Raw genomic sequence first — 17420 nt, 5'->3', positions numbered from 1 at the left:
CCCAAGGGCCACATCTGGGTATGAAAGTTGTATGGCAGGCCATGGATGCTCACAAAATTGGGGGTTGGGGTGCAGGAGAAGGTGAGGGCTCCGAATGGGGGAGCGAGCTGCGGGGTAGGGCTGGGGATGAGGGTTGGGGGTGCAGGAGAGTACTCCAGGCTGGGACCAAGGGGTTTGGAGGGCAGGAGAGGGGATCAGGGCTGGGGTAGGGGATGGGAGTGCGGGAGGGGGTCAGGAGTGCAGGATCTGGTGGGGTGCTTACTTCAAGCTGCCCATGGAAGTGGCAGCATGTCCCCCCTCTGGCTACTAAGCAGAGCCACCGCCAGGTGGCTCTGCGCACTGCCCTGTCCGCAGGCGCCATCCCTGCAGCGCCCATTGGCTGGAAACCCATTGGCAGGGGTGGCACTTGGGGCAGGGGCCGCATGTGGAGCCCCCTGGCTGCCCCTACACATAGGAGCGGGGCGGGGGGATGACATGCCGCTGCTTCCGAGAACCACGGAACTGGGCAAGCCCATGACCCTGCTCCCTGGGCTTGAGGGCCAGAATAAAGTGTCTGAAGGGCCGGATGTGGCCCCTGGGCTGTAGTTTGCCCACCCCTGATCTATGTACACCAGTGGTAAGGTTTTACATCCACTTTGCAAAGCTGTAAGGGACTACACAAGAGTTGTAAAAGCAATAGAGATCCCATACTTTTTTCCTCCAACAGTACACTCTAAAGCATTATGCAGCCTTTTATTACATCATTAAATACCTGCAGTTATAGTAACTCCTCACTTAACGTCATCGGTTATCGTTGTTTCATTGTTACGTTGCTGATCAATTAGGGAACATGCTCATTTCAAGTTGTGTAATGCTCCCTTTAACGTCATTTGGCAGCCGCCTGCTTTGTCTACTGCTTGCAGGAAGAGCAGCCCGGTGCAGCTAGCTGGTGGGGGCTTGGAACCAGGGTGGACCAGCAGCCCCCCTATAAATCAGCTCCCCACTCCCTTAAGTTCCCTGTGCAGCAGCTGCCCAGCAGGCTAACAATTGCAGCTGTCCCTCCCCCCACTGCCATGTGCTGCTCCTGCCCTCTGCCTTGGAGCTGCTCCCAGAGACTCCTGCTTGCTGTGCGGGGGAGGAAAGGAAGAGGGGGACTAATTTCAGGGTGTCCCCCTCCCCCCTGCTCCTGCACCCCGCTTACCCCATCTTCCATAGAGCAGGGGGGACACACCAGGGCTCAGGACGGAGCTTGCAGCAGCTGCGGTCTCAGCAAGCTGATCTCATTAACAAGGCAGTGTACTTAAAGGGAAATGTGCATATCTCCCGCCATTCCTGCTGCCTTGTAGAGTGAGAGTTAACCCTTGAGGACTCAGCCAATTGTGAGTTCATCATTTAGCAGTAAGGGAAATATCCTACCCTCTGACTCCTCCACCTCAACCAAGCTTCACAATCATCATCATACCAGTATTAAATTGTTTGTTTAAAACTTATACTCTGTGTGTGTGTATATATATATATATATATATATATATATATATATATATATATATATATATATATATATATATATATATATATATATATAATAAAGACAGAGAGAATATATAGTCTTTTAGTCTTTTGACTGGTGAAAAAAATTTCCCTGGAACCTAACCCCGTCATTTACATTAATTCTTATGGGGAAACTGGATTCGCTTAACATCATTTCACTTAAAGTCGCATTTCTCAGGAACATAACTACAACGTTAAGTGAGGAGTTACTGTATGCACAGAGGTCACAAAAATAATGAGACTGGCCTAAAAGTGATGAGATTTCTTTCTTGCTTGCCTTTTTTTTTTTTTTTTTTTTTTAATTGTGGTTTGGTCCATATCCTGGGTTTGGAACTTCCCATCATCACACCCAGGGTATGCGGAGTCAGTTACAGGGTAAAAATTCAACCTTAATGTATGCCAAGTATGCACATAAAAAATGCAAGCCTTGGCTCCACCCAGCACCTGCTCTCCAAATTCCCCCCTCCCCTCACCCAGATCCCTGCTGGCTCCTCTCAGGCTGGCTCTGCCAGCCTCCCCCACCCCCATCCCCATCCCAGCAGGGTCTCATGACCCTTCAGTACCCCAAGCAGTCACCCCTTGTCTCCAGCCTGCAGAGGAGATGGCTCCTCCTGGACTCTTACTTACATGAACCCCCCCTTCCTGCACTGTGATGGTGAGGGCGAAAGCACTGCTGCCCAGCTGGCAGGGAAGAGGCAGCTCTGCTCTGCTGCACCTGCTCCAGAACTCCACCCCGCTCAGAGCACAGGAACGCACCTGGACTGCAGGCAACAGCTATGGCTGCCTGGCTGGAGCACAAGTAGCACAGAGGCCTCTAGCAGCTGAAGGAACATAACTACAAAATTTGGGCAAAATTCCTGAGCTGCCTGAGTTCTCTTGCAATATCACAAATAGGGAGATTGCAAAATAGGCCCAAAATTACTGCACTTGTGATAATATCCTGCATGTTAACAACACCGCATCTGTAGTATTTCATAGTTCAGTACAGTACAGTACAGTGCAGAGAGTGTGTGTGTGTGTGTGTGTGTGTGTGTGTGTGTGTGTGTGTGTGAGAGAGAGAGAGAGAGAGAGAGACACTGTTTCAAAGTCTAAGCTATGTACTTTTTTGGTTTATTTATTTTGGCTTGTAAAACTGCATGGAAAGAATGTAGCTAGAGAGGTCTGCTGAACTGGTATCCGCTTATTAATTTAGAACCTACTGCCCAGTTCTCAAGAGTCCACAGAAATCATTGGCTGTTTTTGTGGATTTGTTTGACAAAAACCTATACTGTAATACAAATATGATAAATTTTGAGTAACACCTAGCAGACCTAACCAAGATCAGGGCCCATTGCTCTAGACACAGTAGATACATAGTGAGAGATAACCCCTGCCCCTAAGAAGTTACAACCTGAACAGACAAGGTGAACAAAGAGTGGGGTAAAAGGAAACATTGCCCCTATTTTACATTGGGGAACAAAGGCCCGGAGAAGCTAAGTCAGGGGTGCTGAAACAATTTGTATAGTGGGGGTGCTGTGAGCCATTGAACCAAACTGTAAATCTTGTATATAATGGAAACCACTTCAGGCTGTAGCCCCCCCACCCTCCACCCCCCAGCATCCCTAGTTTCAGCACCTATGAGCTAAGTGACTTGTTTTAGGTCACACAGGAAGTCTGTGGCCAAATGGGAAAATTAAACCAGATCTCCTGAGTCCCAGTGTGGTGGCTAAACCACAAGACCATCCAACCTGTCAAGTCTTAATATATTGACCTGATAGTTTTCAAATATGTTAAGGGCTGTTATAAAGAGGACATTGGCCAATTGTTCCCCATGTCCACTGAAGGTGAGACAATAGTAGCTGGCTTAATCTGCAGAATGCAATATTTAGATTAGATATTAGGAAAAACTTTCTAATTACAAGGTAATTAAGCTCTGAAAGAGGATTCCAAGGGAGGCTGTGGAATCCCCCTCATTGGAGGTTTTTAAGAATAGGCTAGACAACACCTGTCAGGGGTAATCTAAGGTTTACTTGGTCCTACCTCAGTGCAAGTGGCTAGACTTGATCTCTCAAGGTCCATTCCAGTCCTACATTTCTGTAATTCTGTGTAGATACTTATAGACAATACTCAAGTCTCTTAACCTTCTCTTTGTTAAACTAAATAGATAGAGCTCTTTGAATTTGTCACTATAAGACATGTTTTCTAATCATTCTTGTGGCTCTTCTCTGAATGCTCTTCAACGTATCAGCATGGACATTGCTCCTCTTTCAGTGAATAACTGATTTTAATGGAAGTTAGGTGTCTAAATACCTTTGAGGATCTAGGCCAAATGCTTATGCAAAGATCTGCTTAACTTCTTTAGAAACTATACTGAACTATTAGGATAACTGGTATTTCTTGGTTTCAAATCAGGATGGAAATACAGCATGAAGAGGGAGAGGGGAGTTTCCCTGCCTCCATAAAGGGGGATTTCTCTCTCTCTCTTTTTTTTCCAGGACAGATTGGTTATAACAAGCAGCTTAAAACTCCTTAAATTCCATAATCCTGGCACCAATTTGTTTATTAGATTTACAGTTAGTGGCTAGGACAAGTCCAAGCTTTTTGTTCCTATTATAATTATTAGTTTATAACTTTTAGAACATTATGAACAATGAGATGGGAAGCTTCTATTTACCATAAATACTCCCCTTGCTCTCTGGACTTGCTTCTAAGTGAGGCACTGCTAGAAGTGGAGGCTTCTTAAACTGGAAATGATAGTGTGAACTTAATGCTGGGTCTTTGGGGAATTGTAGTTTAATAACTGGGTAGCTGTTTTATTCTAGACATTGTGCTTTGTGATTCACTGGCTCTGTTAAGAATGTAATTTTATTACAGGTGTATAGATCTGAACAGCAAATTCAGCCTACACGTGGCTTTCTGAGAATCTACTGCAAGAGAAAGGAACCCTCTCTCCCCCCCACCCCCCAATATCTTTCACATAGGGCAAAGCCTCATCAACTGGCAGAATTACCAGGAAACTCCATAAACTGTACTCTGTGGAGTTTCCACTCCTCTAAGTCAGAGTAACCGCACACATAGGGAAGACTGTTGTTCTTGTTTATATACTTCTAAAGTAATTGGAGGAGCACTTAGTATGTATAAATACAGCTTAGACCACGACCCTGTGCAAGAGAAACCCTGTAAAATGGAGTCTCAGAGGAAACCCCAGCTAGAGGAAGCACTTGTATCATGGTTCCATCAAACCATGCAGTAACAATGGAACAACTTGGGTGGGATCTTTGGAGGAAAATCTTTGGTTTTTCCTGCCATATAGCCTCCTCATGTAGCTTTTACCACCTGGGAAGCAGTGATCTGGCCTAGCGATCTCATACAGGGCCTGCTTTAGGCCAATTCAACCAATTCCCCTGAATCGGGCCCCGTGCCCTAAAGAGGAGAATTGGTTGAATCGGCTTAAAGCCAGCCCTGCCCGGGCCCTTTAAATAGCCCCCAGAGCCCTGGGGTAGCGGGGGCTCCGGGGGCTATTTAAAGGGCCAGGGCTCCAGCTGCCTCTGCTGCCCCGTCCTTTAAATAGACGCAGGAGCCCCGCCGCTTTCCCAGGGCTCCCGTGGCTATTTAAAGGGCCAGGGAGGTAGAAGCAGGGGAGCTCCAGGCCCTTTAAATAGCCCCTGAGCCCCAGGCTGCTGCTGCTACCCCCTGTCCTGCCCGCACCAGCCCCACCCTGCCCGCAGCCAGCCCCTGTCTCCAGCCAGCCCCACACCCCCTGCCTGCAGGCAGCCCCTGCTGCACCCCCTGCCCTACCTCCAGCCCCACACCCCCTGCCCTGCCCGCACCAGCCCCTGTCTCCAGGAGGGAGGAGGAGGGGGCACTTACCATACAGGGTGGGCTGGGGGCTGGCTCTGACCCCCTCAGCCAGTGGTGAGCTGGAGCCAGTTCGCATGAACCGGTTGTTAACCGGCTTCCCTGAGGGAGGAGTGGGGGGGGGCACGCTGCGGCTTTGATGGGCTCTGGCCGGGAAGCATGTAATTCCTCCTCTGGCCGCCAGGGGTGCTGTGCTGCGGGAGCCATGTGGGCCACCTCCTGGCCCTGTTGCTGCTCCTCGGACCCCTGGGGCTCCTGCTGCTGCCTGGTGGGTCCCCGGCTGCTCTGCTAGGCCTGGGCTGCTCGGGCTGCTCTGAGACGCTCTCCCCGTGAGTACCCGCCACCCTGCCCGCAGCCAGCCCCTACCTCCAGCCAGCTCCTGCCCTGCCTCCAGCCAGCCCCATGTCCACTGGTGCCCTGCAGTTCCCAGGGCAGTAACCCTGCACACCTCTTTCAATGAGAGGGGCAGGGAGCAGCTAGGACCCACACATGTGCACATGCCACACCCCCAGGGAGTGGCGGGGACCCACACATGTGAAATGGAGCTTATTTCTAGTTCAGGCCCATCTTTTTAAAAAAGAACTTTAGGTAGGGTTAACATACATCCACATACATTGCGCAATGTATGTAATATATAATGTTGTTGTTATTTATATAGCTATGGAAAGTAAATAATACATGGAAGAAATGAAAGGGGGAGGGATAGCTCAGTGGTTTGAGCATTGGCCTGCTAAACCTAGGGTTAGGATTTCAATCCTTGAGGGGGCCATCTAGGGCAAAATCAGTACTTGGTCCTGCTAGTGAAGGCAGGGGGCTGGACTTGATGACCTTTCAGGGTCCATTCCAGCCCTATGAGATAGGATATCTCCATATATTATTAATTTAATTTTTTACATGTTTTTTTTTTTCCAGTCATCCCTGCCGGGGCCCCACCGAAAATGTTCGAATTGGGCCCCGCACTTCCTAAAGCCGGCCCTGATCTCATATGTCCTACTGCATCAAACAACATTACATTAAAAAGATGCCATCAGAAAAGCAGCATGATCATTTCACTTTGTATTTGCATCTTACATGAGAAATTAAGAAAACTGTAAGTCATTTGAGTCTTAAAACTTCTCAGCACCATCACCCCAATATTTTGTTAATTATTTACTAACAGTGTTCTGACTAGAACCTGAAAAATATAAAATACAATGTAAAATATGTAATAAAAATATGATCAGGACAAATTTATAGTCTTTGCTTCCCTAATAACATATCACTTTATGATCCACCTAAAACTGCACTACTTAAGTCAATGGCAATTTTGAGATTGATTTCGACAATGCAAGTTCAGTGTCCTTTTATAGCCAAAATTATCACTTACCTTCACAGTTCATGGCAGTAGAAGTCTCAACCTCCTTTGTGCTTGAGAGCACCACAATTGGCACCAGTGGGAAAACTGTTTTCCTAGCATTACTACATACACCCTTTACAAACTAGTAGGTGGGAAATGGATGGAGAGGGGCATGGAATGACCAGAGCCTTGGCTCTGCCTTCCAACAAATCAGGCAGTAAAACTAAGCTGGTGAGAGGGAGTAAACTGCACTATCTTACTTCCATTCTGGGCTAACGGTGAACCATAAAAGGAATTGAAACTCAGAAAGCCATTTCCCAGAGCTGCTTCTGGCATGGCATATCTAAATCCCACAAATTACACAGGGCTATATTTAGGTCTCAGGGCTGGTCTACACTGAGGGGGGGAGGGGGGCGGGAATCGATCTAAGATACGCTTTGTGTAGCTGAAGTCGAAGTATCTTAGATCAAGTTACCTGGGGTCCACATGGCGTGGGATCGACGGCTGCAGCCCCCCCGTCAACTGCGCTACCGCCGCTCGCTCTGGTGGTGTTCCGGAGTCGAGGGTGAGCGCGTTCGGGGATCGATATATCGCATCTTAACGAGACGCGATATATCGATCCCAGATAAATCGATTGCTACCTGCCGATACAGCGGGTAGTGAAGACATACCCTCAGTCTATTCCAGGGGTAGGCAACCTATGGCACACGTGCCAAAGGCGGCACGAGCTGATTTTCAGTGGCACTCACATGGCCTCGGTCCTGGCCACCATTCCAGGGGGCTCTGCATTTTAATTTAATTTTAAATGAAGCTTCTTAAACATTTTAAAAACCTTATTTACTTTACATACAACAATAGTTTAGTTATATATTATAGACTTATAGAAAGAGACCTTCTAAAAATGTTAAAACGTAATACTGGCACACGAAACCTTAAATCAGAGTGAATAAATGAAGACTCGGCACACCACTTCTGAAAGGTTGCCAACCCCTGATCTAGTCTTAAGTAAAACTACTAACACCAAATTTAGGCTATGATCCTGCAAACTCTTACTCATGTGTGCCAAATGTTAAGAATGTGTGAAGTCCTACTGACTTCACCAAGATTAAAGTTAAGCACATGCATAAATGTTTGCAGGACTGGGTCTTTATACACACCAAAAAGTTACCACAAGTGCCTTATGCTTTTTTTTAAACTAGAATTTCTGAATGTATCGGTTTAAATTAAGGTGTGTGTAACGGGTTGTGCTCACCACCGTGGCACGTCCTGCTGGTCGCTCCAGGAATTAGCTCTGTCCTAGCCATGGAGCACCCTCTGCAGTTGTTGTTCCACCTGTTGCCTGCACTGCTGTGCTGTCTGGGACCCATGTTGCTTCGGCTGTACCCTTGCTCTATTCTCCCCCCTTCCGGGGGTATTAGCAGTCCTCAGTCTGCACCTGCCTTGGTGGCCACCTGCCACTCCAAAGTCTAGTCCCTTGCCTCAGGAACAAGGCACACTCCATCAGCCATGCTCCTCCATGGGAAGGTGCAGTGTAAGGGGGAGGGGGGGGGAAAGGAGGACCCAGGCCCACCCACTACTCTGGGTCCCAACACAGGTGGACCCTCTAGCAGCAGCCTCCCACTGCCCTCCGTCTGTCCCCTCTTCTCCCTGTGTACTCTTTGCCACTTCCCCTTGGCCCGTGCACCTTCTTGGCCCCTTTAATCAGGGGCTGCCACCTGGCAGGTGATAGGCTGGAGATCTCTCTCTCTCTGCTCCCCTGAGCCCTGCTCTAGCCTAGGTGCTCTGTCTACAGGGAACCAGTCCTTCTCCGTTGCTTGTCAGAAAGAGACTCCTATCTCCTCTGCTTTGCAGCCTTTATATAGGGCCCAGCCTGGCCCTGATTGGCTGCCTTTCTGCCCTTCTCTGATTGTCCGGGTTCTGCACAGGCTCATCAAGCCTCCTTTAACCCCTCCTCCGCCAAAGTGGAGCAACTGTCCCACTACAATGTGGAATAAACAAAGGGGGAAAGATAGTCCATAAAAGAGCTTTATTTAAGGGTTCGTGCTCATGGCAGTAGAATATACAATTTTTAAGAATAAATATATCCAGAAACAAAGCTGAATAATGTCATACAGGGATAAATCTGTCAGATTGCTAGTATATCCTATAGTTATGATGATTATTTCTCTTATTCAACAAAAGAAAAAAAATACATTTAACCATAACATCAACAAGGGAAAATATATTGTTTTAATTCCTTGGGAATAATTGGTAGCACTGTAGAGCCCCCTCCCCCCCCCTTTTTTTCATTTTCCAGTTGCATCTTGGTGGTGTGACATGGTGAACAACTGTTTAACATCAGGTCCTAAAACTGAGTAATTGTTAAAAACAGTGTATGGAAATTAGGCAATGGACAATGGACACATTTACACAACTACTCAAAGGTATTTAGGCTCCAGGGCCGGCTCTGGCTTTTTTGCCGCCCCAGGCAAAAATGCCGCCGGCCGCCCCCGGGGGGAGGGGGACCGGAGCCCTGGGAGGAGGGCGGTGAGCCCCGGTGGGGGCTCCGCTCTCCCCCCGGGGGGTGGGGGGCCGGAGCCCTGGGAGGAGGGCGGTGAGCCCCGGCGGGGGCTCCGCTCTCCCCCCGGCGGCTGGGGGGGAGGGCGCCGGGCGGGAGGGCGGCCGGAGCCCTGGGAGGAGGGCGGCGAGCCCCGGCGGGGGCTCCGCTCTCCCCCCGGCGGCCAGAGCGCAGGGGGCAGGGCGGCGAGAGGGCGGCGAGCCCCAGCCAGGGCTCGCCGCTCTTCCCCCGGCAGCCGGGAGGAGGGCGCCGGGGGGGAGGGTGGCCAGAGCTCCGGGGGGAGGGCAGTGGCCCCGCTCTCCCCGGGGGCCGGAGCGCCACGCCGCCCCCCTCCAGGTGCCGCCCCAAGCACAAGCTTGGTGGGCTGGTGCCTGGAGCCGGCCCTGTTAGGCTCCTAGCTTCCAGTTGCTCACTCTGGTCAATAGCTTTCAATGGAAGTAAGGCGCCTAAATACTTTTGAGGATCAGGTCATAGAGTCAGTCTTTATTGTCATTTGTGAAGGGAGAGTGTGAGGCTTTTGCAGGCTGTAATTGGCTGAAACTCTTATCAGTGACCATGTGATTAAAGCAGTGTCATAATGCATATGCAGAAGGGAGCATCAAATTAAGGTTGTATGGGGCATATTTCTGGCATTTCCTCACTTGTCAGTAGTTGATATTGCAACCATGATGTTCTTTTAACATATCTGTGGACAGGGTTGTTTGTTTCGTGTGCATGTGTGTGTAATGTCCTAGGTTTAAATAAAAAAAGCCAGATATTCCATCATGTGATATCTTATTAACAACTGCATGATTCGTAAGCAGGGTTGGAACCTTTAGATCTACCTCACAGACCTCTGCCACTTGAGCTAACGATATAACTGAAAGCAGTAGTAGGTTGTCATCCTCTACGTGGACCAGCACTAGAGGTGGGTGAGACATACTTTGCCAGTGAGTTTCACGTATATTTTAGGGTTACCATATCTCATAAATAAAAAAAGAGGACCCTCCACGGGCCCTGGCCCCACCCATTTTCCCACCCCTAGCCCCACCCCAACTCCACCCCTTCCCTGCCCTAACTCCGCCCCCTCCTCCCTCCCACTCCCAGCCAGGGGGAAAGGGCTGCCCCAGCGCTACCGGCTTCAGGGTTTGCCAGGCAGCCCCCAGACCCTGCGCTCTCAGCCGGCACTTCCCCAGCGCAGCTGGAGCCCGGGAGGGGAAGCGCCCAGCCGGGGGCACAGGGTCTGGAGGCTGCCCGGCAAACCGTGAAGCCGGTAGCGCTCGGGCTTTGGGCAGCCCCTATGCCTCTGGACCCTGCGCCCCCAGCCGGGCACTTCCCCTCCCGGGCTCCGGCGGCGCAGGGTCCGGAGGCACGGGGGCTGCCCGAAGCCGGTAGCTCTCGGGCAGCCCGGCTCTTAAACAGAGCCGAAGAGTTGGGGAGGAGCAGAGCCGCCATTTTCCCAGACATGTTCGGCTTTTTGGCAATTCCCCCCGGACGGGGGTTTGACTGCCGAAAAGCCGGACATGTCGGGGAAAAAGAGGACGTATGGTAACCCTAGTATATTTGCTGACAGCAGAAGAATGGTAGGACTCAAGAATCTTGGGTTCCATTCCAGATTTGGAAGAGAGTATTCTACGATAGTCACAGATCAGAGCCATTCTGTTTTCTCCACTCCAACCCTGTCCATGTCCTATCACTTTCCCACCTCTGGCTCCTTGTCCCAGTGCCATTCTCTTTGCCTTCCCAATCCCAGTCTCCCTTCCTCAGGTTTCTTATCCCAGTCCTAGTCTCCTCACCCAGTCAGTCCCAGTCTCCCCCTCTGGATGCCCCATTCAAATCCCAATTTCTGACATTCTCAGCCCGTCTCCTTGCCCAAACAATCACAGTTCCCTCCTCACAGTCCCTCATCCAGTCTGCCTCTTCCTCCCAGTGCTGGGAGGAGGGGCGGGGGTTTGGCCAGCATGGCGCAGCACTCTGGGGGTTTGGCCGGCCCGGCGCTGGGGGGGGGCGGCCTGGCCCAGTGCTGGGGGGGGTGTTCGGCAGCCCAGCGTGGTGCTGTGGGGGGGGGGTCGGCGGCGCAGTGCTGGGAGGGGGCGCGGGGGTTTCGGTGGGCCAGCGCAGCCCTGGGGGGAGAAGGGGTCAGTGGCACGGCGCTGGGGGGGAGGCGTTACGGCGGGGCGGCGCTCTTCTTTTTTGCCTGGGGCGGCAAAAAAGTTAGAGCCAGCCCTGCTCCTAGTCTCCTTGCCCAACAAATCCCAGCCTCCATGAGCCACAGGCCCAGTCTCCTTGCCCAACTAGTTCCAGGCCTCCCCCAGATCAAGCACAGTTTTTCTCTCCCCCCAACTCACCCCAGTGTCACAGGCTCCTTTTCCAAATCTGCTCCCTCCCCTCAACCCCTCAGTCTGGATCTTGTGACCTGTGCATTTGAGTCAGGCTGCCTTGGTGTTAAGAGGGGGTGGGAGAGTGTTACTGAGAGCACAGGAGAGACATTCTTCCTGCTCTCCATTCTGGTGCCCAGCCCAAAGCAGCCATTAGAGCAGGGGTCTCAAACACGCGGCACGTGGCCCGCATGCGGCCCGCGGGGTGATTTTCTGCAGGTCCGCAAGCCCTTCGCAGCCCCCCCCCCGCCCTTCCCCAGTGTTTACCAGAGCAGCGGCTGGACATGCACCGGGAGCAGGGCAGGCTCCCTGCGCTGCTACAGGAAGAGGCTGGAACGTGGGGAAGGGGGGGCGGAGGGGCTGTGTGTTTCTGTTGCTTGAGGCAGCGCCCCCAGCAGCTCCAATTGGCCGGGAACGGGGATCCGCGGCCAATGGTAGCTGCTGAAGGCGATGCCTCAAGCAACAGAAACACACAGCCCCTCCCTCACCTTCCCCACGTTCCAGCCTCTTGCGGGGGCAGGGCAGCCAAACCCCCTGCCCTGAGCCCCCTGCCGCACCCTGCACCCTGACCCCCTGCCTCACCCTTCCTGCATCCCAACCCACTGCCCTGAGCCCATGCCACACCCCTCCTGCGCCCCGACCCCCTGCCGTACCCTGCACCCCTCCTGCACTCTGACCCTGAGCCCCCTGCTGCACCCTGCACCATGACCTCCTGCCCTGAACCCCCTGCCTGGGTGGGGGCAGGGCCGAGGGCGGCGGGGAGGTGTCAGTAATGTGGCCCTCGGGCCAATGTACTAGTCCTTATGTGGCCCTCATGGTCATTTGAGTTTGAGACCCCTGCATTAGAGGGAAAGACTCGTTTAGCTCCTAGCCCTGGCTGAAGCATGCCCGGTCACTTTCTGGAGATAATTCATGCATAGTCTGGTCAGCAGTAGGAGTTGAGAGAGGCCTGAGCATGCCCAATGTACATGGAATCTTTGGAGACTTTAGATACTAAACTCTAAGGCCCAGATCCACAAAGATATTTAGGTTCCTAACTTGAATTGATTTCAATGGAAGTCAGGAGCCTGAATATCTTTGTGGATCTGAGCCTAAGTCTGTACTGAGCATTTGTGAACCAAGACGTTTTGAAAAAGGGTTATAAATTGGCCAAATTTGGTTACATTTTCACAAGTAGAGCAAAAGGCATACCTCTGACACAAAGACCACTTCACTGCCTGATTTTAAGTGTCTGCTCCAAAGCATATGGGCGCTAGAGCTTCTCAAAGAAAAGGTTGTCAGACTATTTTTAAATACCAAAACAACATATTTCCCTAACCTCATTCTCAAAAATGGCTGAACCTTTTTATAAAAATTCAGTCTAAGGCAGACAACCATCATGGAAAATTTCAGCCCAAAGAGTTAAAGTATGGCAAACTTGCTAAAAATAGGGGGTTATAATGGGAAGTGTTGGATAACTTTAATAATAGGGGAACTACCATCCCCACTATAATATCATCTAATTCTCTGTTCACCTGCTCTTTTTAGTTAATACCTTGTGAAATCAGATTGGTGATGTCAGCAGCCAAGCATCTTATCTTTTCTAGTGATAGGTATATATAATATGGTTATTTTAGATTAGGTAAGCAGGTACAAGTCCATTAATGGTGGTGAAGTCCATTAATGGCTATTAGCCAGGCTATTAGCCAGGACGGGTAAGGAATGGTGTCCCTAGCCTCTGTCTGTCAGAGGATGGAGATGGATGGCAGGAGAGAGATCACTTGATCATTGCCTGTTAGGTTCACTCCCTCTGGGGCATCTGGCATTGGCCACTGTCGGTAGACAGGATACTGGGCTAGATGGACCTTTGGTCTGACCCGGGTACGGCCTTTCTTATGTTCTTATGTTCAAGCTATTCCTATAATGCACAGCTGGCACATATTTGGGAAACAACTGAATGAGTCAAAACAAACAGCCTGCTAGGAAATAAATTAAACTAATCAAATAGATTTAAGATGCAGTTGATTTTTGGTCACTTTTAACTTGGCTGAAATTTGATGAAAGGTCAATATGCTATTTCTAATCTAAATCATCCAAACCAATCTAAATTATCTGTACAATCTTTTAAATCAACATACAACTTTACAAAAATTTAGAAGACGTCTGCAAGACTTCTTGTCCTTCCCTCTCCCCCACACCCATGTTACACAAGTGAAGCTTCATATTTGTAATTAGGATCTGCTCATAGCAACACTTCCAGTAAATACAGGAAGTTGTGTCATCTTAAGTGTTTGGAAGTTACAATTTAAATGAGTGGAAAGTCTGCAAAGGAAATCTTTTGAACCTGAATAGTTAGTGATTTGGGTGGAGCACTGGGATAAGGCATTGCTTTACTATATTGACCTTTCACCACTGGAATTTAAGCTTGGAGTCCAGAGACATGTAATGGAAAATTCACTTTAACAATTTAACATTTAATATCACATATAGTGTGAAATTAACTACAAAAATATAAAGGCCTTCACAGTTTAATATTTTAACTCCTAGGGTGACCATATTTCCCAAAAGGAAAATGGGACACTGCGTTGGGAGCCCAAGCCCTCCCCTCCCCTCCGCGGGGCTGGCCTGAGCCTCTCGCCCAAGCCCCACTCCCTGCACCAGGCTGGAGCTGGTGTCGCTGCTCGCCCAAGCCCTGCCTGCCCCGTGCGCAAGGCTGGAGCTGGCACTACTGCTCACATGAACCCTGTCTGCCACCCGCCCAAGCTCTGCCCCCCCCCCAGGGGGTTGGCATCGCCGGTCACTTTTTTGACAAAAGTGGGCATTTGTCCCATTTGCTCTTGTCAACTGATCAAGTGGGCAAGAGAAAATGGGACAAATGCCCACTTTTGTCAAAAAAGTTGGGAGGGCCGGGACAGGGCTTAAAAAATGGACTGTCTCAGCCAAAACAGGACATATGGTCAGCCTAAATCCAACGATCAATGGGTTGCTGTGATGTGAAAATAAAAAAAAACAGCATGATCTGGCATGTTTCATCACAAAAAAAGAATATTTAAAGTATATAATTTTACCCACTCCATTTGGTATATTCTAATTATATAATTAAAAATGAGATTGGCTTTGAGATTTGAAGAGTACAGGACCAATGACATATAGCTGAGCAGGTCTGATTCTGTCCTGCATAGGGCAGTGGTGGGTATATATATTTATATACACACACACGCGCGCGCGCCATTTCATGTATTATGAAGTAACACATGCACCACTACGCTAACCCCAGTATATTTTAGAGGGAGAAACACAACTGTTACCATACTTGGAAAACAATACATTTAAATTAGGCAATGAACCCAGCCACACATCAATGCATATATAGAGTCTCCCACAGCAGAGTGTCAACAGCAGTGGTTCTCAACCTTTCCAGATTACTGTACCTCTTTCAGGAGTCTGACTTGTCTTAGTAACCCCAAGTTTCACCTCACTTAAAAACTACTTGCTTACAAAATCAGACATAAAAATACAAAAAAGTGTCTCAGCACAGTAGTACTGAAAAATTGCTTACTTTCTCATTTTTATTATGTAATTTTAAAATAAATTGATTGGAATATAAATGTACTTACATTTAAGTGTAATTATATAAAGCAATATAAACAAGTCATTGTATGAAATTTTAGTTCATACTGATTTTGCTAGTGCTTTTTATGTAGCTTTTGTAAAACTGGGCAAATATCTAGTTGATGTACACCCTGGAAAACCTCTGAGTATCCCCAGGGGTACTTGTCTACAGGTTATTTTTAATCTGCTAATAAAAGGGTTGGTACAAACCTTTCAATACATACCTGCTATGCTGAACTTCACTAACAGGTATAAAATATAGTGGGGAAAATCACTGGGCTAAAATCTATGTTACACATTATTTCCTACTGCATCTGCCAGTGGCTTAAAGATGCCTATGATCTGACAAAGATTAATTGATAACATGAATATTACTTCAAGAAAACCACATCACTTTAGCTTCACATGTTGTTTATGAAGCTGAGCCCTCATCCTCATCAGTAATGCAATTCAGCTGCTCTTTACAATCCTCCACCCCACACAGGTTGTTTTGTCATTAAAGTAGTTGATTAACAGGGATGAGTCTGATGAATAACAGATAACCAGATTGTGGAATGAATAGCTGAAGAAAACACATCATTGTTTAATACAACATAGTATGTATCAGAGTGAGGTTATGATTCCCCTGCATGCAGACAGTGACTGCAAGCACCCCTTAAAATAGAGTGATACAAGTAGCAAGGATCTGAAAGGAGCAGGTGTGCAAATTTCAATGAATCAGTTCAAAGAAAAATGTTAAGTAGCAGTATTTGCTTGTTCATCTGTTCCAGATATCCCCTATCACAGTAGTTCTCAACCAGGTGTCTGGGGTCCGCAAGCAGGTTTCAGGGGGTCCACCAAGCAGGGTTGGCATTAGACTTGCTGGGGCCCAGGGCTGAAAGCCCAAGCCCCACCACATGGGGGTGAAGCCCGGTGCTCCAAGCCCCACCACCCGAGTCTGAAGCCGAAGCCTAAGCAACTTAGCTTTGCGGGGCCTCCTGTGGCATGGGGACCCAGACTATTGCCCTGCTTGCTACCCCCTCCCCCTAATGCCAGCCCTGCCTTTTATATGTAGAAAAACAGTTGTTGTGGCACAGGTGGGCCATGGAGTTTTTATAGCATGTTGGGGGGGGGGGGGGGGGGGGGGGGCTCAGAAAGAAAAAGGTTGAGAACCCCTGCTCTATCACACAATCAGACCAGCTGCCTACAAGCTCTTACTGGTGCCCATGCCCCATAAGCACTACAAGCAACTATGCAATGGCTAATTCACAGGTGTCTATGGCCAGACATGTTACACCAAGATGGAGTGAGAGATTACAGTTGCCCATCTACCTTTGGAGAACACCATGGTATGCAGCTGTTCTGGATGCTCAAAGACAGAGTAAGTCTATTGCACCTATTAAATACTGCTCAACCCCCAGGACTAGATCAAATGATCAAACTTCCATATGAATTTAATAGATGGAACAATATGAGAAATAGATTGTGATTACATAACTAAAGATAAACAAAAAATCAGAATTAAGTGGAACACTGAGTTTTAATTGATATTTCTTGACCTTGGAGTGCTCCATTTTACAATCTTAACACAGTACCAGTATTTTAAATTTAATTTTCTAAATTTGGTGGTGTTCTGGTTTGTGGAGGTACTACAGGGTAAAAAGCAAAGGGCACTTCAGTCTCCAAGGTTTCCAAGCTCCTTTGGGCCTGAAAAAAATTGCAAATGGAAGTTGTAACATCTCTTTCGCTAGATATAATTTTGAATTACTTGGCTTCAGTGCCATTGTCCTTTAACAAAGACTATTAGAACCCCATTGCCTTTGACAAAGGGTTGTGGATTATCAGAGAAAACATACACCTCAGTCTTGTTTTGGTAAAACCTAATAAAATTACTTAGCCTCACTGTGCCTCAGGTAGCCCACTTGTAAAGTAAGAATTAATATTATTAATCAAATTTATTATGGTAGTTCCTAGAAACCAACCAAGAATGGGCCCTGTTGTGCTAGGCACCATACAGAATAGTAATCAATCTCTAACCCAAAGAGCTTATCCCAAAGGAATAGTTACTAACATCACCAGTATGGTAGGAGATCTAACTAAATAATGCTTGTAAAGTTTAAAACCTTCCTAAGGTCACTGGTTGGAAGAAGACAAATTCTATTCTAGTCTATCTTGTATACATTCTTATACCACACTCATCACCACAATATCTGAATACCCTCCAGAAGTGCAT

The 17420-nt window shown here is 48.5% G+C and overlaps 1 protein-coding gene across 2 annotated transcripts in view; it reads right to left on the bottom strand.

Annotated features, from left to right (window-relative positions):
* The window catches only part of LOC101944597 (hyalin-like), a 296774-nt gene extending 289726 nt beyond the window's left edge, over positions 1–7048 (bottom strand). Inside the window, exon 1 of one of the 2 annotated variants that reach the window (XM_065561988.1) lies at positions 6734–7048. In XM_065561988.1, the coding sequence (XP_065418060.1) occupies positions 6734–6746 (13 nt within the window). In that variant the 5' untranslated portion in view covers positions 6747–7048. The remainder of the gene's footprint in view (positions 1–6733) is intronic. The other variant, XM_042860643.2, reaches the window with a different exon arrangement.
* Between the last annotated feature and the right edge of the window lie 10372 nt (positions 7049–17420).

The sequence above is a fragment of the Chrysemys picta genome, chromosome 11 (assembly GCF_011386835.1).
Source record: "Chrysemys picta bellii isolate R12L10 chromosome 11, ASM1138683v2, whole genome shotgun sequence".
NCBI classification, from domain to species: Eukaryota; Metazoa; Chordata; order Testudines; family Emydidae; genus Chrysemys; species Chrysemys picta.
This window is presented reverse-complemented; position numbering and strand designations above follow the sequence as displayed.